At 41.2% G+C, this 27,985-nt stretch overlaps 1 protein-coding gene across 2 annotated transcripts; it reads right to left on the bottom strand.

The window, feature by feature from the left end:
- Positions 1–36: 36 nt before the first annotated feature.
- On the bottom strand, positions 37–24,902 carry chrd (chordin). 2 transcript variants are annotated; one of them, XM_054795069.1, is made up of 21 exons: positions 24,615–24,902; positions 21,507–21,610; positions 21,292–21,418; positions 18,387–18,539; positions 17,667–17,784; positions 17,509–17,596; positions 16,012–16,153; positions 15,131–15,268; positions 14,317–14,402; positions 12,501–12,648; positions 10,609–10,715; positions 9,250–9,529; positions 8,914–9,155; positions 8,688–8,801; positions 7,253–7,444; positions 7,042–7,135; positions 5,684–5,740; positions 5,473–5,576; positions 4,909–5,172; positions 2,493–2,586; positions 37–862 (listed from the first exon to the last, which is right to left on the bottom strand). In XM_054795069.1, the coding sequence occupies exons 1-21, from the start codon at positions 24,748–24,750 to the stop codon at positions 798–800; spliced, it is 2,853 nt and encodes a 950-aa protein (XP_054651044.1). In that variant the 5' UTR covers positions 24,751–24,902; the 3' UTR covers positions 37–797. The 2 variants fall into 2 exon arrangements, with proteins under 2 accessions (XP_054651044.1, XP_054651045.1); XM_054795070.1 differs by lacking the exons at positions 21,292–21,418; positions 21,507–21,610; positions 24,615–24,902 and adding an exon at positions 19,603–19,723.
- Positions 24,903–27,985: the final 3,083 nt, after the last annotated feature.

Here is a 27,985-nt window from a genome sequence, read left to right as displayed (position 1 = left end):
AACACTTTGCTTTTACAAACATCGTTTTATTTTGTCTCCACGGCATTCAATAAATACAAATACAAACCAGCTTCATTAACCACAACAAAAAATTAAAACAAAATAAAAAAAAATTGTACATTATTACTTAATTCAAAACAGACGGGTGACAAAATAGGAGCAGTGAAAAAACGGCATTAACAGGAGGAAAAGCTCAGGTTTCATAGCTACATGGAGCTTTTCTCACCTCCATGTTGCCAAAAGAATTCATATTTGGACTGGTTCACTTGAGAGGAAATATACTCTAAGGGGACAAGAATGTTTTGACTGAAATCGCCACCCAGTGAGTTTACCGTCGTGTCCATGTGTTCTATTCTTGACTCGTTAATACAACCAGCACACATACTGACTCACGCATATTCACGCATTCATACTGATATCGTCACGTTGTCCAGCGAGAGCACCTAGTCACTACGGCGCAGTAGCTCTGGCTGTACTCCAAAAAGAAGACATTCAACTGGTTTTCACACAAGCAAACGCTTCCATTCATAGGCTGCCTTATGAAGCTGCTGGGAAGAAAAAAAAGCAAGTAAAGAATTCCAGGAAGGGGAAGTCGGCAGGTTTAGAGAGTCTTATTGGTCCATCCCTTCATTCACCATCCCTTGGATAAAAGTCTCATTCTTAAAAGTTCTGATTTGTCCATCTTTGGACTCCATTCTTTACAATCCTGAAGCTGACAACAAGGTGGGTGGGGAAACCCAGGGTGTAAATTCTGGGTAGGTGGCACAAGTCGTCATGGGTTGTGTTTTTTGGTCGCGTCAGTGTCTCCAGTTTGGCCGTTTGTCTGAAGCCTTCATCACAAGGTCATCTTTCTCTCTGGAATCTGTGAAAAACAACAAAGAAATCCATGTCAGATTTTGGATGTCATTCAATTAAAAGAAAAGACCGATGGAAAATAAGTGGACATAATCGGTCGTCGACATAAGTGCAAGTAGTGGGGGTGTAATGAATACATGTATTCGGATTTGGATCGAATCTGTACGCAACCGTACCGAACAGAAAGCCGAGTGGGAAATCAACACATTCCAAGTGAGGGACAGGAAGTATACGTTCGGCGTGAGTAGCGCAGTACACCTACACAAGACTGGATAGTGTGACTAAAAGTGGACTACATTTTGGACCACACTAATCCCGGGTTAATTGGTTTCAGATCCGACTGTGATAAATTAATTTCCACTTATTTATAAATTGAATATTTTCGTACTTTGAGCATAGTAACCCTGTTTACGACCTTCTAAATACAGGTTTTGTACCCTGCCTCTTGCCCAAAATCAGCTGGGATAGGCTCCAGCATACCCCCGTGACCCAAGTGAGGACAAGCGGCATAGAAAATAGATGGCTGGATAAATATCAGTTTTAACATTATGAGAGTCTTCTAGACATGAAATAAGACCCCATAGTCACTTTTACTCGTGTATTACCCAATATACAGTAATAGACATAATAAGACAAAACAAGCCATTTAAGACAAAGATAAGACTCGTGCTTGTTGCTGTAAATGTGTGGTAAAAGTGTGTTGTGAATATAGAATAAATCCATTATTAACAGTGTTGGGAGTAACAACGTTAAAAATTAGAGAGAAAAGAAACTTGGGCCGTCAATTACATCACAGGAGTAATAGCTGCTTGGCCGGCCCATAATGATGCCATTCGTAACGCTGTTATTCAGACCTTAACACGTCAACGGTAGCGATCAATTCCGACACCGTACCGTATATCTCCAACTTGCACACCATCTCTGCGTCCGCTCCACACACACTAAACAGTTCCTCATTCTCCACCAATCACACTCGAGGTGCATTCACAGATATCAGAACTCCAAACATTGATGCAAAACACAAGCAGGCCATTCCATCATTCATCATGGTAAACTCTCAATGGTACAATGGTAATGGAGGCTTTTCCCTCGTAGCTAATTATATCTAAAAAGCAGTAATTCCATTACTAAATCATTACATTTTTGGGAAAGTAACTATAACTAATTGCTTTTTTAAAGTAATTTGCCCAACACTGATTATTGATTATTTTATTAAATATATATTCTCCACCCAACGGCAGGAGTCAGAGGTTTCCTGAGAGTGAACAACCACAACTCTGGTTGACTAGCTATTTAGCTTCCTGAGCAGTAGTAGTCAACAATGGTGACTGAAGCAATATCCAGATCACTGATATAGATATCAGTCAGCGGTGATGGTAACATAATGTTTGAAATATAAATGAATTACTACTGTTACTGGAAAACCATAACAGTGTTAGTAACGCTGTTGCTCCCCACACTGCTTACAACACAAAACTCAGATGTTGATGTTTAGCATACGTTATATTGACCTACACTGAATTGGTTTTAGCATCTTTAAATACACAGGCCGCATTCTTTGAGGTTTCTGTATGCGGCCCTCGTTTGGACACCCCTGCGGTCCAGATTGCACTGTCCTGAAAGTATTCAGTCCTTACCGAGGCAGTCAGGACAGCACGAGCCTTCCCTGCGTGTGATGTTGGAGCATGTCAGTATTGGACATTGCTTTCGTTGACATTTGGTCACACCATGCTGTGGAAATAGAAGAGAAACATAAAGGTGTTGGTGAGAAGAACAAAAATGGAGAAAGAATCGCAGCATAGTTTTTGCCTTTCATTAGATGAAAAGCATGGATCCCAAACATAACATCAAGACGTTATCACTTTACAAAATTAATATGGCAAACAAAAGCAAAGCTTTTCGCCGCCAATGAAGCAGACCAAAAATAGTCCTGTTTAAATATCTGAAGAATGTAGTTTAATTTTTTTTTCGGATTAGTTCAGTGTGAAGGCTCCGGCATACCCACGGCTCAAGTGAGGATAAGCGGCATACAAGATGGATGGATGGATGGATGGATAGTTCAATGTGAGTCACTAACAACTCCCGAGGGAAAATTCTTCCTATCAAGTTGCAAAACACACCACAAGTCTCTTATTTTATGATACCCGTGACAAATGGAAAATGTAAAACACTTGAAATAAGAATGGGGGTCCAAACATGAGAGCTTCACAACCATTTGAGTTGTTTATAATTTTGAAAAATATGCTAATTTCATCACGCAATAAGCTCTATCTACTTGCAAAAGTAGAATTATGGACAAAAGAATCGGCAAACCCAGGAAGTGGAAAGCCGCCATAATGTCAAGCTTGTACTTCCTCTTCCATTACGCATCCAAGATGGCGACTATTGCGAGTGGGATGTGTAGTGACAGTACACTGCATTTTGCTGTACATTTCCGCGTGAACACACTTCTGCACCCAAAAGACACAGGGCCTGCTCTACCAAGACCCCAAGCAAACAAAAAAAATTCCGTACTATTAGTGGGCGTGCCACGGGTGATCTACTACGATTGTTAACACAATTTACGTGTTCTAGACTACAACCTATTAAATAATGAAATTGACCATTTATTAGGGTATGTTATTCATGTGAACATGTGAAAAATGCACTTATATAGCTTCATCTACTTACAAATAGATAGATAGCTGAATATCCAGGTGAAATCCACACTATTGGGCTAAAGGGCGCAACAGGGAAGCATGGTTCGGTATTCCACCGGAAGTAACTGCGATGGTGCACCGGAATGATCCAGACGTAAGAAAATGCAGCGTTGCAAGGAGTTTGTCATAGGAGATGTGGCATGGCTCCTTTTCGTGACCGGCTCCAAATCAGGACGTACGATATGTCTCTACCATTTTAATTTCTGAGAGTCCAAATGTATGTTGACATGTTAAGTGCACGAAAGACTCTCTCTTTCCGTCATCTGTCACTGCACATACTGTATGCCTTTTTCTCGTCACAGTGACCTGGGCCGTACGTAATGCTTTGCCAGTTTGCACCTGCCTTCCAAAAGACGCTAAAACACAGACTGCAAACAGGTTTCACCTTTGATAAATCACATTGCATGTATTTTCCTAATTCTGAAGGCAAGCACATTGCACATTTGACAGACGCAATACTCGTTGCATCCCGTTAGTCGATCAGCTTTGCACACACTATCAAGTTTGCACGTTTTTATACACGCAAGCCTTTAGTAGATCAGGCCCTAAGTGTAAGTATGGAAGTGCGCAAGGGTGTTGGCACCCCTTTGGAATCCTTAACAGCTTGTAGCAAGGCTGTCTACCAAGTTATTGGTAAATAAAGTGTCATCCAAAAGAACGTGTGAGGTCACTGAAGCTGGATTAGAAGGCACGCCTCACAATCTCTAGTGTAGTTCATCCCAAAGATGTTTGATCGGTTAAGGTTGGGATTCAGTGTTAAGTTAATTCAACGAGAGGTGAGTTTCAGTACTTCATTGCCGTCTTTCCGTGGTTACAATGCACTTGATAAATGAATAATACTGCGGAAAAAAAAAATTGGTTAAATGAACGTGTTGGAAGGATATGTAAGCGGAAGAATATGTTGTCGCGCGTCACTACAATGAGGAAGGACAATGTCACTTTAATTCTTTTATTATTATTATTATTATGAATCCTGTTATTCTTTTAACTTATTTTCCCTCATTATGTCACCCAGCGTGAGACGGACTCTTCTGATGCACTGTGTCAAAGAAAAGGAAAGTGAAATTAAACGTTGTAAAATTTTCAGCAACATCAACATTGGCTGCATGCTTGGTCCAAGCCGCTCCATCCAACCGCGACCATCATCAAGGATGATGAGGTTATCTTTGAACATGTGATCTGCTCCGAGGAAATTGACAGTGACAACTAAGCAGTGTAGTGCTCTCATTATTTGGACTTTCTCCTCCGACTTACACCAAAATGGTCGTCACAAGAATGGAAACTCATACGTAGACCGAGGACCACCGTTATCGTGCGACTGACAGCATGACCACTTTGCTCTGACGGTACTTACATCACACCAACAGTTGATGCACTTCATCTCCCCCACAAGTGGTACCCACGGATGCCAGTTGTCACTGTTCTGGTAAAAGTTCTTGCCAAACTTGCAGTGTCTGGGGCCATCTGCCTGCATCATGTCACTGTGCTCCAGGCCGCCCGGGGTCTTCTCTTCCTCCGGGCACTCTTTACAGCAGTCCGAGGGATTACGTCTGACAGGATGACTGCAGGTCAACACCGGACATGTCACCTTTTCACAGTGTACCTCACCGGTGGAACCCTGGGAGCAGAACATGCAATTAGAAGACATTTTAATGAAAACACTTGATGAATCAAGCATGACATTGCCGGCTGGTCATAGGAGTTACTGAGCATCCAATCCGACCTGCTATGCTCTTTAGGCTTGCATGGGAGCAACCTCTACAGTTTTGGATAAAATTGCCAAACCTAGTTTTTAGTATTTCCACATTCTGCACAGAAAACTGGTTTGCGCCTGTTTCTAAACAGCTAATGCGAGTTAAATGACCCATTAGGGGATCTCTGAAAGTGAAAGCAGATGTGAGTGCTGGTGCGTGTATACCTTGCAAGTGCAGACTGCACACTTAATGTAACCAAAGGGAGGTACAAAAGGATGCCATGTCGTTCCTGGAGCGTGCATCTTCTGGTCTCCCTCAAAGTAGCAACCTAACCGACACACATGGGATGAAACGAGAAAAACAATATTGAATCCATCTGTACTTGCAAGCAGATATTAAATGACAGACACAATAGAGGGAGAAAAAAATGCTTACCTTCAGGATTTTCTTCTACTTTTTCTGGAGCTTTTATGTCTTTTGGCTCTTTCCTCTCTGTGTGGGAATTCAGACATAAGAAAAGTTAAGTTACAAACTGATGAGTTACTAGATGAATTAAAATGTAATAAAAACAGCTCTGGTCTTATCAAGGCACAGCAGATTGAGAAAAATAAAGAAAAACTGCTTAGCTAATTTACATATAACACATAAAAAGTTATGTTTTCAGGCAAAATGAATAGATTTTTAGATCCTGCAGTAAGAGAATAAACACCACAAAATGTGCTGGAGAAAATCATTCTTTGGGGGAGCACAGGAGGCCACCACTGTGTTATATTCTCTGAGGGGAGGCTCATTGTGCAACATTGTGAAAGTTCCTGATCCTTCTAATCCACTAGAATATGAGAACATTGGTTGTTAGTAAAAAAAGGGTGGATTGGGAGTGAGGTCTTGCCCCAGGTGAAGGAGTTCAAGTATCTCGGGGTCTTGTTCACAAGTGAGGGAAGGGCACAGCGTGAGATCGGCAGGCTGATCGGCGCAGCGTCTGCAGAAATGCGGTCACAATCGTGGTGAAAAGAGAGCTGAGCCGGAAGGCAAAGCTCTCAATTTCCCGGTCGATCTATGTTCCCACCCATGAGCTTTGGAGTCATGAACAAAAGAACAAGATCGTGGATACAAGTGGCCGAAATTTGTTTCCTCCATAGGGTGGCTGGAGACAAGACAGGAGCTCAGTCATCCGGGAGGGGCTCAGAGCAGAGCCACTGCTTCTTTACATCGAGAGGAGCCAGTCGAGGTGCCTTGTGCATCTTGTCCAGATGCCTCACTAATGCTTCCCTGGTGAGGTGCTCCCGGTATGCCCAGCCGGGAGGAGACTTACAACACACAAGAGGGATTATGTCTCACACCTGGCCTGGGAACGTTTCTGTGTCGCCCCGGTGGAGCTGAGACTGCAACCCGGACCCAGGTAAGCGGAAGAAAATGGAAATGACTGCTAAATAACCCTCCATGAGGCCAGCTGATAAAGAAGGTGAGAAACACCATTGAATTCTATAAGTAACTTGCAAAATAGGAAGATGGCGTCCCGTCCCCTCCCCTCCACCCTCTCCACAAAAGTTACAAATATATACGAGAAAATGTGTGTGTGTTTGTGTGTGTGTGGCAGATACCCGCATGTTGGTTGCAAGTATAACCTTCTCAACCCTGAATGTAAGACAATCTTTTTCAGATGGTTTTCCAGGGGGTACGGTATTTCACTAAACATGAAAACGGACTTGCGTTGAATCTATGAGAAACTGACACCGCCCAGTGGTGTACATGTTCCAGTGGTCAGTGTTTATGGGCTAAATGAAGAATCTCACCATCGCAGATTGGGCAGCATTTGTCATCAGGCTGGATGGTTCGTGCGCAGGTCAAAACTGGGCAGATTACTGGATCACAGATTACAGTTCGCTTCTGCAAAGAAAAAAAAAATCTGATTTCCTGAATAATGAATTCCTTACGTTTCCTTGAAAAGGAGTTTCCCTGTGGATTAAACGTCACATTTATTTCACTGTGCTTCTTGTACTTTACCTGGCAGCTGCAGGAGAAACACTTGTCATAGTTGGGAGTCCAGCGGGATCCGTGAGCATAGTACTGGTTCTCGAAGAAGCAGGTGTGAGGGTCTTTCTTCAGCTCCTCGGGATCTTTTACGAAAAAGTCATCAAATTCGGCTTCATGTACTCCTCCCTTGACCCCAAACTCGCAATTGTTGGGCACATGCACCTGGATGTTTTTTATAGAACATGGAAAGAGGAGGATGAGATATTGGTAGTTTATTTGACACACCTGACTAGAAACTTAGTTGTTCCTAAACAGAGCTTCTCTGCTCACAGATGGCCGTTTATATGCTAGACCTGTTGTTAACAGCTGGACTCGTATGTTTTGCTTATTAACTGGAGAAAGCTGCCAGTAGCCTTGTAGTCAAAAGACGTGTGTGTGTATGTGTGTGTGTGTGTGTGTGCGTATGCGGAGCCCCATAAACGCACTTTCCTACGGCAAGGCAACACCTGCCACCTGTGAAAGTGTGCGTTTGTGTGGACTGGTGAGCGCTAAGTGAGCTATCACACAAGACGCGTGAGCACGTTTACACGAAGACACACAGGACTGCCAGTCTGTCTCGCTCTACTTTCGTTCTCTATTAGGACTATTGCTGTGAAAGAGATATGGAAATATTGTTCAAACAAACCGCAATGTGGTGTTGTGTGATCAGGGACAAGCTTGCGCTAGTAGCTGTAAAATAGCTGTTTTGCAATAATAAAACACTTGAGTTTTACGAGAGCAGTTGTGTGGGTGAGGTCAATGTCCTGCGGCTACACTATGCTTTATCAATATTATTTTTATCTGTTATACTTGTGATTAAAGTATACAGTTTGTTCACAACTGGAAAACAAAAAATGACAAGTAATTCCAAAGCTCATATGTAAGATTAAATAACATATTTATTTTTTATATATAGAATAAAGTTATTAATTTTATTATTATTTAATACACATATTTGTTTTATTTAGATATTTTAATATTCTAATTAGGGCTGTCAAATGACTAAAAGTTTCCGATTAACCATGGTTTTCAAATTAATTAATCATGATTAATCACCATTTGAAACTATGTCTGAAATATGCCCATTTTTACTGCATTTTATTGAAGGAACAACCAGACAACCAAACATGTTAACAAAAAATACATTTTATAGTGAATAATTATAGTGTTACATGCAGAAAACAAATTAATTAAACGTAGCAAAGGGTAAAATACTTGCAAAAAAAGACACATTCCTGCATGATAATTGAGGCGACATTTTGGCAAACATTTTCATAAAAAACCACATCATACAAAATTTGGGGTGTTTGAAAACTGAGGTTTGACTATATAAGAATTTTGTTCTCCTGCATTCACACAATTATCTGCCGCTAAACACTTCTCAAAGGACAATCAATGAATACTCAAGTGGTAGTTCTTTACATACCCGTCCGCGGATCTCTCCTCTTGGGTTGAGCTTGGTACTGACTTGGATGAAGGCTGTTCCTTGGTCCAAGTGCTGCAGTAATTCAACACTGATGTCCTTCAACACTCCCTGAGCCTGGAGGAGACGAGAGGAGAGTTCAAACTGATTGAGAGTGTTTTCTGATTCAGGGCTTTTGGGAATGTGGGCCCAGTGCTGCATTAATCTTTCAGTGTGTGCAGCGTAGTACCTGGGATCCATAAAAACCAGTCAGCAGTCTCTTGTGACTGGTGCTGCTGTCATCTAGCTCTCCGATCTCAGCGAGGCCGTGGAGGTGGGCGTTCACAGTGAGGTCATCGGTCCTGCTGAGGCCCGCCACGACAATCTCATAATGCAGGTGACAAAATTTGTCCACAGACACCCAGGCGTGGCCGGAAGCACCGGTTCTAATTGGGGGGGACACAAAGTGGCCTGCCAGAGAGGTGGGTAACTCTGGAGGAGAGAGACAACAATTCAGTGAGATGGATGGAATTATGTGCAACCAGTTCCGACTGTGTCCAGCAAGTCCTTTTCCAATGATTCATACCATGCCTTGGAGCCTCCAGGCCACTGTAGGGCAGCGCCTTGATCTGACCCCTTAGCTCTCCTTCCTGGTTGTGGGTTGTTGCCACATTGATGAAGAGTTCATTCTGCAGCAGCATGTGGATGTTTCTAGCCTCAAGGCGACTCCAGCTGCCCACTGCCCTGCCAGCGGCTTTGTTGTACTCCGGTGTCAAGTCGTACAGTACTGAGCGCTTGTTTCGCCGCCGTGGCTTCAACTCAATAGTGAGGCCGACCACGTCACTGGTGAGACCCGCAACCTGAACCTGAAGGGAGGGTAGAGGATTTATTTCCATACTAAAGATTTTTGGCAGTTTCAATATCCACAAAACAGGATCTAGGCACAGTACTGAGGAAAAGCCTTCGGCCATCGTTGGATATGTTGTTAGCAATGTTGATGTATTTCACAAGCGTAAATTCCGGTGTATAAGCCACTACTTTTTCCTTAAACTTTGAACCCTGCGGCTTACACAACGGAGTGGATAATTTATGGCTAAATTCAAAACTCAAACTTTACTTCAGAACTGCTACGGATTTTTTAAATAATGTGCCACTCACGAGTCAGTGAGGAAACGGTAGCTCTTTCTTTGGCAAGAGCCAACCACAAGCGATCAGTGCACTCACAACAAGCTTGTCAACCCATTGGAAGTCAGCAGAGGTCAGTATATATACCAGTATAACAACATAACAGTCTGACTCACGGTGTCATCTTTCAAAGAACACTTTACTAACAGCACTACATTCAGCACACAGCAACTTAATACTCGAAAGGTGAATGTACAAATATACAAACATGTCCCAATATGACTTAAAATTAAAAAAAAACATTTAAAAATTTTCTTATAAAGCATTGCGTCAGAGCAGCACATTCATTGGAGTGCTGCAATGATGTGCAAAAACTTGTATTGATACATGTTGCTATATTTCTGAGGTTTAACGTTTGAGTATTAGTTGCTGTGTGATGAGTTTAATGTTGTTTGTATGATGAAACCGTGAGTCAGACTGTTATATTGAGTAATGACCTCCCGCAATTTCCAATGAGTTGTTTACACTTTTTTTTCCACAGTTTGACTGGTCCTGCGACTTAATGTCAGGTGCGACTTGTGTATCGCTCTGATGATAGCTCCTTCATCAATACTGCTAAATGCCACTTATAGTCCAGTGTGGCATATATACTTTTTCCTCTTCATCATGACACTCTTTTTGACGGATGCGACTTAGAGTTAGACAAATATGGTATTTACTATTTTACTCAAAGCTAGTGGTGGCCTTAGACGCACAGTGCTGTATATCTTGACTTTAACATGATATAAAAAGAGAAAAAAGAAATCAGAAAAATCCATACCTGATATTCCAGTGTGCCATTATCATGGAGGTTAAAGACAGCGGAGCCTGTGCCCCCAGTCTTCCCAGGAGTTAATGCATCACCGCTGGACATCACACTCTGGATGGCTGAGTCACACACAACATGACTTTGATGAAAATCTCCTATTACTGATGTTAAACACATTCCTCCACAGAGTAACCCTCTCTTTATACCACAGTTAGATCTGACAGCATGCAAAATGAGGCAATGATGATGTCAAATTTGCTGCTGTTTAGTTGAGGGTAAAGAGGAGGGGCTGATACAATGCTCAAAGTCAAAGAAGGGACATATTCAAGTGGACTACAAATGTCTGGCCATGTGATTTTATGTGAGATACTGCAGGGCCATATGACCTTGTAAAACGGTACATGAACAAAAACCCACCCAATGTAAAGTCTTGGTATGAGGTAACCCTTGCTGAATGGAGTAGGATTAAAAGGATTGAGAGAAATGGGAAGCAGAGGGGGATAACATGATATGAAAAAGACAAAAAGAGGCAGAATTTTTTTTTCTTTAAAGACAAAACAACACCAGAAACTGAATGATGACTGAAGGGATGGAGGAAAAGATGACAGGGGTAAGATTTAAAGCACTGTGTTGGGTTGAAATTCTTCATGCATTACATCACAACACTGGAACAACTGACAGGGACTGTCAGGTCCAGCAGACTGTGACCCTGTGAGCCTGTAAGCCAACCTTAGGCATAAGTGTGTGCATGTGTGTGGCAGTTAGCAATCAGTCTTTAGGACGGCTGAGTACACTCAAACTGGTGGGGCGGGACCCAGAAGTGGGTCGTGCATCCATTCTGGGCGGGTTGCAGGCAGCAAGTCAAAAACTGCTTTTAAATATGTAATATACAATCAATCATCACGTTCGCCCTCATTTCCTTGATTAAATGTCTTAATAAATTAATCTAAAATGCACTTTGGACATATAATTACCGGTATGTGTGTTACGTTTCAAATGATGACATACCGATTAAAATAAATAAATAAATAAATAAATAAATAAATAAATAAATAAATAAATAAATATGCTTGCTTTGAGTTAAAAGTATAAAATACAAATAAATAAAAATAGACTAAAATAATATTAAAGAAAAAGATGAACAATAACATAAAATTAAAATTAAATGACTTAAATAAAAATGGGTTGCAAATTAATGTCCATTGGAAAATGTGGGTCCCAGGTTGAGACCATTAGAGAACACCCTTTTCTATATCTTGAAATGAATCATGTGTGTGGAAGACAACCGTGTTGTCCACAACATTTCTATTTCTTCTGTCTTACCACCTACACGCAGATAGTTGTGGTGGGCCATCGGGCCAAATAAAGGGCCTAGGATTTTATATCATATTACAGTGCTCTCACAGTTGCATTTCAGCATTCACAGCCCCGCAAATGTGCAGATGTTTGGTCATAATTGTATGTATTATTAATTTTTCTCCAAAAACAGGCATTTTTTTTCTGCAGAAAACACATCTCGTTCACCCTAAGTCGGTAATAGTTTTTAACTGTAGGCAACTGTACGTATACGGGTCAAATGTACAGAATACATCTACCACTGTCTTAATGCCTCGCTGGTAATGTTTTTTCATGAAGCATTAAGATTTTGCACTTTGTTCGATGAACCTTGAATGCACAATGGTTCATTCATTATCATTCATTAGTGATGAGTACCTATACAGTTTACATGTAAACTTTAAATGTGTTTAATACGTGTGAGAGGCATTGAAGAGAGAAGGGGAAGGTTCTGACGCTGAATCTAATCTAATAATTACAACTTTTACAACAAATTACAACTTTTATTGCAAATGTTGATCCGAAATCGCCAATGTCAAGCTAGCAGGAGGGTTGCGGAAAGTACTTACTGTCACATGATTTTCTGCCAGTAATAAATCCAGAGATGTGCTGGGGATTTTGACCCTCTGTTTCCACGGCAATCTCCAGCTGGCCACGAGACAGCCAGAATAGTTCACGACTGTTCATGTCCGTCAGTACCTCTGCAAAGTCTGGATCCTGCACAGATCAAGGACAGTCAGCCCGAAGTGAATATGCCAATTCGACAAACAGATGAAATAGTCGTCAAATATCAACAGACTTTAATGGATTCGAGTTTATGTAGCACTTTTAAAGGTACCCAAAATGCTTCACAGTGAAGTGAACCATTATTCATTCACTCCTCAGTCACACACTGGTGGTGGTTATCTACAGCTGTAGCCACAGCTGCCATGTGGTAGACTGATGGAAACGTGACTGTCAATTCACGCCTCCGGCCTCTCCAACCACCACCAAACGTTCACTGGGTGAAGGATCTTGCCCAAGGACACAACAATAGCGACTGGGTGAAGGGAGCGAGGATCGAATCCCCAACCTTCCGGTTTCTGGACGACCTGCTCTACCTCCTGAGCCTAAGAAATATGAAGCAATGATCTGTGTCCAACTGAAATTACCTTTCCAGTTCAGTTTAGCTTTGACAAAGATGAGCTAAGGACAGCGAAGCCAAGCAAAACAGTGAGTCGACACTAAAGCCTCCTGCAGAGAGATTCTCAAGCCTCAAGACTTCAGAAATCATTCCGGACACAAATGACTGTGTTAAACGCATCCCAGGACTCACATAAAACAGTGCCTTACAAAATATGGCTTGTGTTGCAGTTTCATGCTGACTTTAATTCCTAGCAGACTGACTACACTCCACAAAGATGGCAGATCAGTGGGAAGGCTGAGAAATGCATATGGACAAGAGTATTGAAGAAATGGTGAAAGCGCTTTTATGACCCCGGGGCCTCATCTCAGTGTAAATATACATGCACAATAAATCCATGCAGGGAACGGACTGAATGGACGCAATAATGATGGCAGTGTAAAAATATGACGGAGTCTTCTGTAATATCAGTTACACAAGAAATGACTGGCGTGCTTTCATACATTTTCAATCCACATTTAACAAGAACTAAGGACGATGTGGAACATGTTTTTGGTTACTCAGCTTGATTCACAGTGAGTCAGCCGTTTGGGGTTATGGCTGGAGCTCAAGGACAGTTACAAAGGAGTCATGTGGCCACAACTGAGCTCAAACTTTTCACATGGTCACGCTCACCGCCAGGCCTGAAAGAGATGCATCGGTCCTTCACGCCATTCCTGGCAAAATTAAAACCAGGCCGTCCTTTCATCAACCCCGCTCCCCGCCCCCACCCCTTTCCTCTCTCCATCCATCTCAGCCCACAATCCACTAACCACTGACGTGTGAGAAGTGTGGATGCAGTCCATCGTCCATATCACAAAAACACACTTTTCCTCCTTTCCTGTTTTCCAATCTTCCATCCAGTTTTCTTATCATGACTCAGAGTAGTTGTCTGAGATCCAAGAGATGGCGACAAGAGCAATGACAATGTGATGTTTGAACCACATCCGTCTCCAAGGGAAATGGAGTGGGGGGAGGACATGTTTGAGGACTGCTGCGCTGCTCCAACTCCTCCATTTGAAAGATGAGACAGAAACCTCGTTATTACACGCTAATTACTAATGTTTCTTGAGAAGAGAAGCAAAGCACCGACTAAACAAGAACACACATATCATTTTTGTGCAAAAAAAAAAGACGCAGACTGAGGAATTTGTATTCACTTTTGTTAATGACAATATTGTTTATTTGTACAAAGTATTCAGTCATTTTTGCTTAATACTTACATGAGATGTGACGTTGGCTCGTATCTCTCTCAGGATGTGTTGCCTGTAAACCAGTTGGACTCGAACTGGAACCAGAACCATGGGTTCTAAAGAAAAATAAATCAAAATGAAATCCCAGATCCCTGAATCGTGTTCATTGTATTATATTGTATTATGTAATATGACATGATATTTTATGACATTATATATTATATTATATTTATTATATTAAGCTATTACTGATATTACATATATAATATATAAGCTAATATATATTATATTATTTATTTGAAGATATTAATAAATTCATCATATATATGTATATGTATATATGTCTATAAAATAATAATATATCCACACACAAACACACCTACATACACACACACACACACACATATACAGTATACTTTATCATTTCAGATACAGGCAGTCCTTGTGTTACAACGTTCCTATCGCACTACTATAAATTATTAATGCTGTACAAAAAAAGAGATTCAGGTACAAGCTCACGTCAGAAGCATAAGAAGGCTGATAGAAAGTGAAAGTGAAAGTGAAAGTGAAAAGGGAAGTGAAATTAGACGTCTTAAAATTATCAGAAAGTGGCAAAATGGTGAGCAACACTGGCTGCCACGACTATCATGAAGGATAAAGACGGTATCTTTGAACATGTGAAAAAATCTGCTGCTCGTATGAAATGGACAGTGACAGCTAAGCTGTGTTGTGGTCTCATTATTGAGGCTTCCTCCCCCCCGATAAAGCCTGTCTCTCCCTCCCTTGCAACGCCCGTTTCAATGTGCAAGACAATGAATGAATTTACTTATCCCTTCAACTCTACCTCTGTCTTTGTGTTTGACGAGGCCTTGAAGGATGAGGATGAAGTGGAGATTATTCTCTGTGTCACTCAGAGTCAACATGGCGATGCCTCCCATGGCTGCGTTCTCTTCCTCTGATGTCAGCGTGGAGCTGAAAGTCTCTGTTAACAACGCACATATGCATGTTATCAAACAGAAATTGTCGACATTATATTAATAACTGTTAATTATTATTATAGCCCACACATAGTAATGACAAAATCAATTCAGTCATGTGATTGCTCCTTCCGTGAGTTGATGAATGGAAGAACAAGGGCAGTGGAGCCAACTCGCCCTGGCCGACGAGGCTCACTGTGGGACAGGGAGAACGAGGCCATACCAACAACAGTGCAGCATTACTCCTTGAGTAAAATGGCATGAAGTAAAATAAAAAAGCCTCATTGTGATTTAGAAATCAGATCACATAAGATCACATATGCCATTTTTTTCTTTTTTTTTGTGCAACCCTGTTGTAGTTTGAATTGTCTTCTCTTTTTCTAAAATTGGTTTGGTTGAGGTGTGGGCTGACATTCATGGATGTATAGAATGTGTATATTGATACGAGAGTTGCATAGCAGTTACCATAGCAACAACAACACAACCACGCTGCCCCCTCTACTAGGGTCCGACAGTTTTAAAGGGCTAATCCAAAAGGCTTCCTCAGTTCTAAATCGTGGTGCACCTAAAATGTATTGTAATCGCCTTTTTTGCGGATGACCATTACTTGGATCACTGAGAATATACTGAGAGAGGTGCTTCTGGTGGTCTGTGCCAAAAGTCTTGCATTGAACTGCATTGGATTGTGCAAGTGTAGCTAATGTTGTAATGAATACTTAAAATGCAAACATGTCCCTCAAAAGCTCACCAGCAAACAGAGCCCTGTGTTTGATGATCTTCCCTTCCACTTCCTCTTGTCGGCTCATTGTGCTGCTCAAGCTGATGCGCATCTGCTCATTCTGCAGCTGTCGCAGGAGAGGCTTTGCCAGGTTTTTCCACACACCACAGATCTATTAAAACATAAAACATACTCAGTTTCAAACATGTATTGTAATTTCCGGTGTATTTCCGGTGCTGTGTTTAAGCCGCACCCACTAAATTTAGAGAGAAAAATATATTTGTACATATATAAGCCACATCTGAATAAGCCGCAAAAGTCCACCTCATAAAATGGCATCACGGTCGTTACAAGTCTGTGAGGACCAGGTAGCTCTTTATTTGACAGGAAGCAATCATGGGCTATGAGAAAACTCACAATATTGTAAATCGCAGGAGGTCATTACTCAATATACCAATCTGACTCACGGTGCCCTCTTAGGAAGAACGCTAAAATCATCACACAGCAACCTAACACTCAAAAGGTAGGTAAGAAATATACAAGTACCAATATGACTTCAGAATAAAAAACAACAACTATTTTAACAGCTTCCCATCATGCATTTCTTCCCAGCAAAGCATTTCAATCGCCATGGCTGCCAGGGCACTGCAAGGATTCATTCAGCTGCCTCTATCAACCGGAGGGAGCCTCCCTCTATAAGTCCCACCTTACTACACAGCACCAGCCAAAAAGTTTAAACTTATAGTCCGAAAAATACGGTACAAACTAGTGACTTTTCATTTCAATCCCAGGTTGCAAGTGAAGAAAAGTGGCCCCGTGCCGGCACCACATAACTCAAGAGTTCAGGAGTAATCGACATTCTAATTAGCGATGGTGTTTGTCCCCTTGCTAGGCGATGATGTAACGTGTGAAAAATCCTCTCCTTCCCAAAGGTTCTGCCCCGGCGAACTCCCTCATCCCCTCTCATTCCTTTAATGTGTCGGAGTGTTTTCTCTACGGCCTGTCTGGTGTTTGACACTGACATTTATCTAAAAATAATAATAGGCCAATTTCTGCGACCTGTGTTTAAGGGGCTCCTGACTCACAGCACTGTGTGTTCAGCCTGAAATGGAATGTGGAGATATGTGTATTTTGACAGGAAGTGATATGTAGTGATAGCTTCAGACATCGGGGAGTATGCGGACATACATGCAAGGATACTACTGTTACACGGGAAGAACCGATGACTGATTTATGAGGACACTTTCTGCCTTGGCAATGTGACTCAGTGTTGCACACTTGAGGCAACTTCCCTGAGATGTTACATTTTCTGTGTAAGAGTGAGTAATTGTTGATTGCAACGAGAGTGGCTAATGTTTAGAGACAGTGTCGCTGCGTGCGTGCATGCTGCAGCTTGAGTTATGGCAGCCAAAGCCACAGAGTGAGTGCATACATCACGCGGGAACTCTCTCAGACAAGCATGCACACATCATAAAAAACACCACTAACAGGAGCAAGATGACTTCCTTTCTCCACATGAAGCCTTACCATGTCCGACTGTCCTTTGGGGACTTTGTACTCAAAAACAGAGGCACCATCTGAACCCGAGAAGATGATCACACTGGGGCGAGCCATTCTGTGAGAACAGCAGATATTCATTAGAGAAGTGAAATTAGTTGTTGTGCTTCTTCTTAGCGACTGTTTACTTTTGGTATGTGATGGAGAAGGCCAAGCTGGTCCGGGTCAAAGAGAAACGAGCTCTGGCGACGCCGCTGGTGCTGGGCAGCCATGATTCTGTCACTCCTGTCAACAGCGCTACAAAGTCTGCGGGATGAGAGAGAGTCTGAGTAATGCTCACACATGCTTTGTTAAAAATGTTAAATGTTAAGGTGACGATATTTTGATTAGCAAAAACCAAGACACTTGGACCGGCAATGATACTCAAAATTTACTCAATGATTTAATTTAAAATTTGATTTAAAATTTACTCAATATGTCTTATCAGTTCAATAAAGTAATCCCTTGTTTATTGCGGTTAATTGGTTCCAGACCGTGATAAGTGAATTTCAAAGTGGGATCCCTTATTTATAAATGGAATATTTTCATAGTTTAAGCATATAAAACCTGTTTATGACCTACGGTTTTTAATTTTATTAGAGTCCTCTAGACATGAAATAACACCCCTATAGTCAACTTTACACTCGTATTATATAATACGATAAAAAAAAATGCCAGTCAACTTAATGAAAAACAATGAAAAATAGGACACTTTCTAAAAAAAAAAAAAAAAAAAACCTTGGACAGCCAGGACATGACGTGAAAAAAAGGACATGTCCTGGGAAAACAGGCTATTTGGGGACCCTAAATATGACTAGGTTTTTTGGTAGTTTTTCTGTGAACTGGTGGTCCGATGTGGGTGTTCTCACCAGTACGGCTCTCTCCGGGGCCCACGTCCTCTGAGCTCAGGTAGGACCTGTCGTTGTAAGATTTGTGAAGGTCGTCCTCCTTCCCTTTGCCCTTCTCGTGGAAATACTCAAAGCCGTCCAGTGTCATGTCTATCTGTTTCTTGTCCTCCTCACCTGCACGTAGAGAAGAACCACAAGAGAAATGCCTAATTCAATACTGTCATATACACTATTTCAAATACAACTGTCTTCTTTTGATAGCAGGAACACTGTTCTTCTGGATTGTCTTTGACATTATTCACAATCTGACAGGGTCTAACAAACTCTTCAAAGCACATCCTGCAACACAGTCCCAACGTCTGGCGCACAGATGAGACGAACATTGTTTGTTCCTAAATTAGCATTTGAGGATGAAATATGCAAACACGAGCGGACAAAGAGGAAGCATGGCATTCGAAGAAAGAGGAGCAAAAACACATGATTAATGACTATTTTGATAGTTGTCTAGTCAACAGCTATTGAAACAATTATTTGAGTACGTAGTCATTAGTGTTTAAAGAAGACAGAAGGTGGACACATTTATAGTGAGTGCTGTGATATAGAGAGGGGTGGGATTAAATAAGATCTGCTTCTTCCTGCTCCTTTTCATACATGTTGAATGTTGTGAACTGTAGACATGAGATGTACTCCGATGTAACCTTGTATGCATGGTAAATAAATAGACAAATTTGGAGTTATCTTGTGTTTTGTAGATTTAGCGCTACTTGTTCACCATCTCCCACAAACACATTATAATGGGACTGTCTGTGTAGCCTGTCATTACAACTGTGCATAGCAGATGGCATCGCGACTCTTCAATTTCTTAACACGCCTCACATGCACATACGACAGCTGACTTGGTCGTGTATTACAACGCATCTGTTCATCAATATAATTGAAAGAAATACTGCACTTTTTTGGGAATTTTGCCCACCGTCCACAATCCTTTTGTGAAACACGAACACATATTTCTTTCCCTTTCTGTGCGTTCTAACGAGAGAAAACGTGTTAGTATGAGTCAGCAAATATTGCACGTCATGGGAGGTACCTATTTCGACTACGAAGACCTCTTAAAAAAAACCTCTAACAATTTTTTAGCGTTTTGTATACATGCTGGGATCATGCAGTAACAAGTACATTGATGATAACGTGTAACAATTAGAGTATCTTGTCGTATTTTGATGATTTAAAACATTACCGAAGCTTCTTTCCGACATAGCCCATAGAAGCTAAGGCAACTTCCGTCAGCAACAGCAGCATAGAAACAGCGTCGACACTTAATGTCCGCTCTCATTGGGATGGTTGTGTCTTCCAGCACAAGACCTGTGCGCCAGTCCTCCAGTCCAGTCCTACAAAGACTTTTTGAGTCTTTGTAGCGAATTGAGAGCCAGTAGGCATTGTGAGTGACGCTGAGACTAGCGGCTAGCAAGGCGTCGTGTTACTCTGCCAGATAAATATAGTTGTTCGAGGTAAGCTGCTACGATAACAATATCACTGTAGCTTGGTTAACATACAGGCCAGTTATGTAAATGGAACACTGTTGGCGTTTTTTGTTGTTTTTTTTGGTTTGGGCTTTAGCGTCAAAATAGATACCTCCCATGACGTGCATTGTTAGCTGGCTCAAACTAGCTCGTTTTCTCTCGTTAGAACGCACAGAAAAGGGAAAGAAATATGTGTTCATGTTTCACTTCAGGATTGTGAATGATGGGCTAAATAATAAAAAAAAATAGTTTTCCTTTAAGCATATAATATCATTGTCTTTTAAATTAGTACATGCTTACACAGAGCCCAAGAAACATCATACATATATTTTTTTTAAGCTATAAGGTGCATGACAAACAAGGAAATGAAACCAACACCCATCGGTCAATAACGTCATGTTCTGTTGTTAAATGCAGTTTACAAACATTAGATAACATTGCACATTATCACAAACCGAAAAGCTCAGTTTATATAATTATGCAAACTACAGGATGACATCATCAAGACTCTCCCCCCCCCCACACACACACACATACACACATTCCAATCTGGTTTTACGCATGCACTTCTATCAGAGCTGGAAAAAGTGAGATCCCTCACTCAGCAACTTCAGTCATCTCTGGTGAAATCATCCTAATCAGAGTGTTAGATGCAAGCGCAGTTAAATAGTGTTTTTTCTCTTGTGTACCGTTCATCTTGATGTGCTGGCCAGAGCACACTTCTCATCCATATTCGGGAAGGACATCACAAATGTGGAAATCCCAAGCCACTGACATGATGCTGAGACAAAACCTAACATTGGCTTTTATTTTTCCACAATGTGTACCTCCATGATTATTTTTTCAAGAGGCCAAATGGATTCTCTGCTTTCTTTCTCGGTGTCACACATCATTCCTCACTGCTTCACACTTATGGGCTTCTGGGTAGTTTCAGCCCTAGTATTTTACCGTCAGGTGCACCAGCCACACACAAACACACACCATTTTCCATCACCTACACAAACACACAAGCTGCATTTTGAGCCAAAGCTAAGACAAACACACTCAACTCCTTAAAACAGAACCGCAACGCACATATACAGTCGTGGCCCTGTCCTAGTTTTCACACACACATACACACACAGAGCTCAGTGTTGTCCCGCCGAAGGAGGTTGCGATGATTTACCTTTACTTTCCATTGCGTTACCCGACACACAGCGCAGAAAAAACAACCAATCTGCTAAATAAGAACCCCACACAGCCTAATTGGGCAATAAGGGGGAAATTGTGCGTGTGCAAAGGTGTGTAGAATTCAGTTAAAAGACCCAGCTTCATTGAACAATTCGTTAACAGGTTCACTGAATCAATTTTATAGATTAATGTTTAAAAGGTTTTTTTTAAAAAGAAAAAGCACCCATGGGGATTACCTTTCGGGCAGGTCTTGCAGCAGTGTCCCGGCAGCAAGATGGGATCATCACAGTCTGGATCCGGACAGTCCTGCTTGATGTTCTTGCAGTTGACCTTCCCAAACACCTTCCCGCGGCGACTCTTTTGCTGCACATCGTCAGTGGAAATAAATACCTCTGAATATGAATTCCAAATAGACTCAAAGAGGAGAAGAAAGGTGGTATTTATGACTTACAGGCTCACAGTAGCACTGCACACAATGCATCACACCAAAGGGCTCCCCTAGATCTGGGTGCCACATGTCCTCCAGAGAGTAGAATCGCCCCCCAAATGAGCATCCTGTAAAAGCAACATTGCACATCAGGACATTCTTAGCGCGCTCAATTCACAACAATGGGTTATACACTGAACAAAAATATAAACGCAACACTTTTGTTTTTGCTCCCATCTTTTATGAGCATCCCCGTTCTTACATGGTGAGCATACTCTCCGGACATGTCAACCATTGGGCATGTTTGGGATGCTCCGGATTGGCATGTCCAGCATCCAGCAAGGGTGCACAGCCATTGAAGAGGAGTGGACCAACATTCCCAAGACCGCAATAAACAACCTGATGAACTTGAAGGAGATGCGTTGTCACACCAGGTACTGATTGGTTTAGTGGTACAGTAAAACTGCACATTTTGGAGTGGCCTTTTATTGTGGCCAGCATAAGGCACGCCAGTGCAAATGCTGTCTATACAGCCACACCAGTACATACAAAAAGCGTTCGATATTTGAGTTCAGCTTATGAAAGATGGAAGCAAACACAAACGTTGAGTGTGTCAAACAATGATGATTCCATAAAACTTAAATTCTTAGAGGTGCTGGTTTTCAGCTGCACTCTTATTTGTTGTTTTGGAGTAAGAAATGTGTAATGCCCAAAGTATCCGCTTTGCAGTGAACCGGCAACATCCTGCACAGCTCACTGCCCAGGCATGCTGGAGTGGACCGAAACCCCCAGAATGCCTCACGGGTTTTGGGTCTCTCAGCCTTTGTCGCAATGATCCGTGAATTGGAGTCATTTGGTTTTCCAGTCAGTAATGTCTTTTAAGAACGCCATTTAAATACAATACAAAAATATCGCATTTAGTGGGAGATTATTGTGATGTAATGCGTGAATAGGCTGGCAAATTACATTTGAGGACGTCATTGTGTGTAAAACAGAGAGGCTCTCAAAGGGGGGAAATGTCTCCAGGGATTTGACTGGCAAAAGTGTAGATGTTTGTCTTGTTTGGGTGGATGTATTAAGAGCTGGAACAACATCACAAACAAAGAATCAACAACAGCACCATGCATGTTGTGTTGCACACAAACGCAATCATGAAAACAGCTCCGCAAAAGGCGGCAATTAGTGACGAAATCAATACACTTCTTCAAAAAGTTATGTATAAATGTAGAAAAAGTTATGTATAGACATAAAAAGTGATGTGTAAAAATGAAAAATATTGTGTATAATCGTAAAAACTAGGGCTGCTCTGATCGATCGGCTAACGATCAGTATCGGTCAATTTCACGTGCCTTTCAACGCCAATCACTAAAGCTGATCACCTGTGGCTAGTACTACTGCAGTCCGCAGCGATCCCTGCGCGCAGTGTAGTGTCTTGCCCTAACTCACGTCCTGGGCAAGATCCTCCTCCCGCTTTCCTTCACAGTGCGCAAGCATGCCAAAACAAAAACAATGATGTCAGCCGTGTGGAACTTAACTGCCAACACATGCCACGAAAATTATTTGGAAGGCATAGCACGTTGAAAAGCTTTAATTGAACACAGCATTTGAGACGGAGTTTGGTGAGTTTTCGAGAAGCCCAAGCAGGGATTCCAACCCAAGTCTTAAAAACCATATTCTGAAAAAATGTAAAAAAGTGATGTATAAACATAATAATATTATGTATTAGTCATGTATAAAAACATTATGTATAATGGCCGCCACACACCGGAGGCGACATGGCCTCTACTCCATTCATTTTCAATGGAACCTGCGCGATAGGGCGATTATCGCCTATCACCGTCCAGCCAGGCGACACGCAAAATCGTGCGTGTGAAAGTTTGTGTGCATGCGTTTCCGTGCACACGCTGGCTTGCGACGCGATGCCAGAAAGTTGAAAAATGTTTAACTTTTCGTCTCTGTCGCCCAGATGAGGACCGATCAGCGGGAGTTTTATTGATCGACCATTGGGCAGACGTGATGCTAATCAGTACGCTATGTTTGCCGTGTCGGATTTCCCGGAGCTATTTGACATTTGTAAAAAAAATAATAAGAATATAGACATAAAAAGAAAAAAAGCAGCGGCACGGTAACTCATTGGTGCCAGACTAAACATCGCGGGTAAGTTTACATTCATTGACACACATTGACATTATCTTCAATACTAGCAAGATCCGGTACTCGCATGACAGCCAATCAAAACCATTGGAGTCTCATACAATTCGCTCTGGATGTGAACACGTCGCTCAACGTCGTAATGCTTGACGAAACCCCTAATCAGTCAAACTTAAACAGCTTGTTAGCTTTCTAAGAAGGTGAGTGCCTCATTTCTGTGCTGTATGATTGCAGACTCAGCCACCTGCGACAAGCGCAATATTGTGGAAGTAACACCTTGTGAGTAATGTAGTATCCTCCCAGACGTACACAGAGTTTGATGCTCATTTAAAAGGTATTGGTGACCTTAACACGCCAACAGCAGTGCTCAGTTCCATCACGATAAACTTGCAAAAACTCTCCGACCAAACACACTCCCACTGAGCAAGTGGAATTCACAAACACCAGAGTTCTGAATATTAACGACACAACACAACCATGTCGTTACACGAGCTTCATTTTGCTCAACGAATACGAGACTCTTGGATGAAGGATTCACTGGCAAACACCGTTGCAACGCTCATCACTCATCATCACTCCAATTCTGAATCACTGATCAATTTCTACTAGAATTTTGCAGAATGTATGCACTTAAAGTAGTGTGAAACATTTGTTTTCATTTCTTCTGCACTGTTCTTCTGTGATATTTATGATTTATGAAAATTTGTTGTGGACTTTATTTCATATTGGTGAATTTCACTGAGAATTTGAAGTTCAGGCATAGTTAAAAGAAGTACCGATTTGGCACCAGCATCTGATAATTTGTAAACGATACCGTAATTACTGTTGCTTCAGTTTTGAGCGTGCTCTTAACACCGTATTTTATGCTTAAACTTAAAAAAAGAGTGCACTAGATTCTGATCATCTGAGAAGAGCACATGCATGTAACGGAATTGACGGCACTGCATTTCACTCTAATAAACGCAGTCATTGCAGGCTTACCTGCGAGGCCTTTGGAGGGTGCAGGTTCTCTCTCAGACTGGATGGGCAGCGAGTGAGACTTGAGGCGTGCGGCCGCCTCCACGCACACGCAGCTGAGCGCGCACAGCACAGACCGGAGCACACATGAAGCCAGCATTCCCAAAGTTTTCTATGCTAGATTTTTCTTTCCCCCTCAAAAATGTATTTTTTTTCCAATGCACTTGCAAAAGTCGCCGATCCTCACAGATTCACTTTATATGTCCAATCTGTCTCTCGTTTCTTCCAAGCAAGCAGTAGCTGAGTGCTGAGGACCAGAACCTCTCACTTTTATAGCCGCTTCCCTGGCAGCTTCCAGGAAAGGAGGGGGGAAGATGATAGGTGGGACGGGTGCTAGGTGGGGGCGGGTCAAAACTGGATGACCAATCGCAGCCCTTTCTTCCACCATAGGACAGGGGTGTCCTAACTTTTCCAAAAGGATTATAAAGCTTGCATGCTCCAAAAAACAGAGTCCTAAAAGACGAAGTTACGTTCCATGACACGAAAAAAAGGCTACATTTATATATAAAAAAAAAATTAAGTTATTTTTACTGTTACTTTTTCCCCACATTTTTGCTATTGTTATTTTTTTTTTACTTATTTTTATGTCGACACCCCTGCACTATAGGGACTCCTAAAAGACGAATGCAGTATATTCCATGACATGTTAAAAAAAAAGACTAAAAACAGGTTATATATATTTGATGATAACAATAATAATAATAATAATAACAATAATAATAATAATAATAATACAATTTGAAAAAGGCTGAAATCATTCTATATATTTAATTTTGTTTTTTTAATGTGGACAAAAAGTAGATCTTGTTAAAAAAAAAAGACAAAAAATTCTACATATTTAAATAAAATAAATACAGTAAATAAATAAATAAATAAATAAAAAATAAATAAATAAATACATAAAGTTAAAAAGGCGGAAACCATATTCTATAGATTTACTATTTTTTGTATTTTTAAAAATGTGGACACCCCTGCACCAGGGCTACAAAAGGCAAATACACTATATTGCATGATGCCTTCATAGATGATTCCATGGAAACTTAGATGACCCCAGGTTCTGGCCACGAAGACAGCCACCTAATTTGATTTGATCAGAATATTGTATTCATCTCTGTGGGCAATTTGGTGTGTGAACAAAACTATGTGTTTAGGTGACAAAACAAATTAGCGTACGTGTAATATCCAATAATATATTTCATAAATAATTAATTTTTATGTTTACAATATACCTAGGGCAAATAAAGATGAGGTGCGGTACAAAAATGGCCCCCGGGCGGCGCTTTGGACACCGCTGGTGTACTGTCACTGCATGTGTCTCTGCAGAAACTTTGCTTGGCTGGATTTTTTTCACAACAGAAAATAATGAAAATATTTGGAATACCGCAAGACAACTTTTTCTTTTCATTGTTTCTTTTGGCTCACCTAAAAGCCCAGACATCTTCTACTTAAAATTCCATGTATGATGACGTTATGAATGTTCGAGAACATATGCCAAAAGCTATGTCATGGCCGCAATGGGGCATGAATGGAATTTATGAGGGAATATTTCGAAAGTGACGCCAAAGCAGTTGGGATTCCAAACTATAAGTGCTTCCTTTGGGGTGTAATACTGTGTTTGAAATATGTATTTTGTAATATGCACCACTTCACGTGTGATTAGGACGTTTTTTTCCCCCCTGCATTTACGTTTTTGTGTCAAAAGCGCAGCGGAGAGAGAGGGAGAGAGATAGAGGTGCGAGCGTAAGGTGTTATTTGCATGCATATGTCACATCATGTGTCCTGTGGGAGACACTTCCATGCGGGTGTGGGGATTCACGCTACAACCCCCCCCCCAGCAATCAGAGTCGATGATGGCCTGTTTGCACTTCATGATAAGGTGCTAAGCGACGCTTTTCTCCTGCACTGCAGTGATTCATTAGGCAGACTGCACGTTCATCTCTCTCTTGGGACTGCACAAAAAGGCAGCGCTGGGACAATTTTGTGTATTGCAGGCGTCCAGTTTTGGGGGGAAAGTATTGTGGGAGAACTTGGCAGGAGTTTTTATTGCAGGGGTCCACATTTTTTCCCACATACTGAAATCAGGGGCCGTTTTTAAAGATCAATTTTTCATTTTATATAATCATATTATATAATTTCAGATAATTATATATTTTTTAAAATATATATTTATATAACAATAAATATCCTTATTCAATAATATCCCTGAAAGGTATTGCAGTAGTCCCAGATGAAAAAGGGAAATTCTTATGTTCTATATATTGACTATTTATATTACTATTTATATGAATAATATTACAATATTAATTTTAATTGATTGTAGCTCACAAATCTTTCAAAAACACTTTCATAAAATGTGAAAAATGGAAAGTGTTGTAAAAATAGTGTATAATATCGTACGACGGGGGTTCACGTCGTCATCAGCAAATTAATTACAGCAACTTCCCAAGCCTTTATAATTGCTTAATTTACGATTTAATTACTTTAATTTGAATTTATTGAAATGCACCTGTGAAGAAAAAACATCCTGCATGTCAGCTATTATTATTCGTGTGATTCGTAAGAAAATATTTCATCTTTCTCTCCTTACATTTAGCCTTTTTGTGCTTTTTTTTTCTACTTTTTGACTTGTCTTGTTTAATGGCATTTTTAAAATTTGCCGTGGGCCAGTAAAAAAAAGCAACTGCAGGCCGCAAATGGCCCTCAGCCTGCACTTTGGACACCAAAATGCTTGGGATTGTATAATGTGGTGCATTACAAAACCTTTACAAAGACTTTTTATGCTCTAATTAGTATCATTGTGTAAAACATATAAAAACGAGGTGTAGGATTAATTAAGATCTGCTTCTTCCTACTCCTTTTTGGACATGATGAGTTGTCTGTGATGTGATTTTAACTAAAATATCAGAACTCATGAAGCGCGTGTGTGTGTGTGTGTCGGCTGTTACGCCTCCATAATGGCGTGTAATGGTGCCGTTGGGTGGATACACACATTCTTCCCATCATCACCATGCTGTGTATTTGTCGGTGTCTGACAGACGCTCGCAGGCCATTAAAACAGAGTGTTTAATAGTATCCCCCCCATGAAAAACACTAGTGTGCTTGACTACACACTCAACTTGGGACTGCATCCTGTTTGCTGGTCAGTCTGGGAGGTGTGATTATTAAACCTGTAATAGCCAAGCAGATGAGCACCCCACCACCACCACCCCTGCTCGCTCTCTCTCACACACACACACACACACACACACAAACACACACACAGACACACACCACCTGTTCCATATCACACACAGTCCTGTTTTTTTCTTACAATTTTAATGTAAATGACATTGGTA

The sequence above is a fragment of the Dunckerocampus dactyliophorus genome, chromosome 12 (genome assembly GCF_027744805.1).
Source record: "Dunckerocampus dactyliophorus isolate RoL2022-P2 chromosome 12, RoL_Ddac_1.1, whole genome shotgun sequence".
Lineage (NCBI taxonomy): Eukaryota > Metazoa > Chordata > Actinopteri > Syngnathiformes > Syngnathidae > Dunckerocampus > Dunckerocampus dactyliophorus.
The sequence above is the reverse complement of the archived record's forward strand: the minus strand, read 5'-3'. Positions and strand labels throughout refer to the sequence as shown.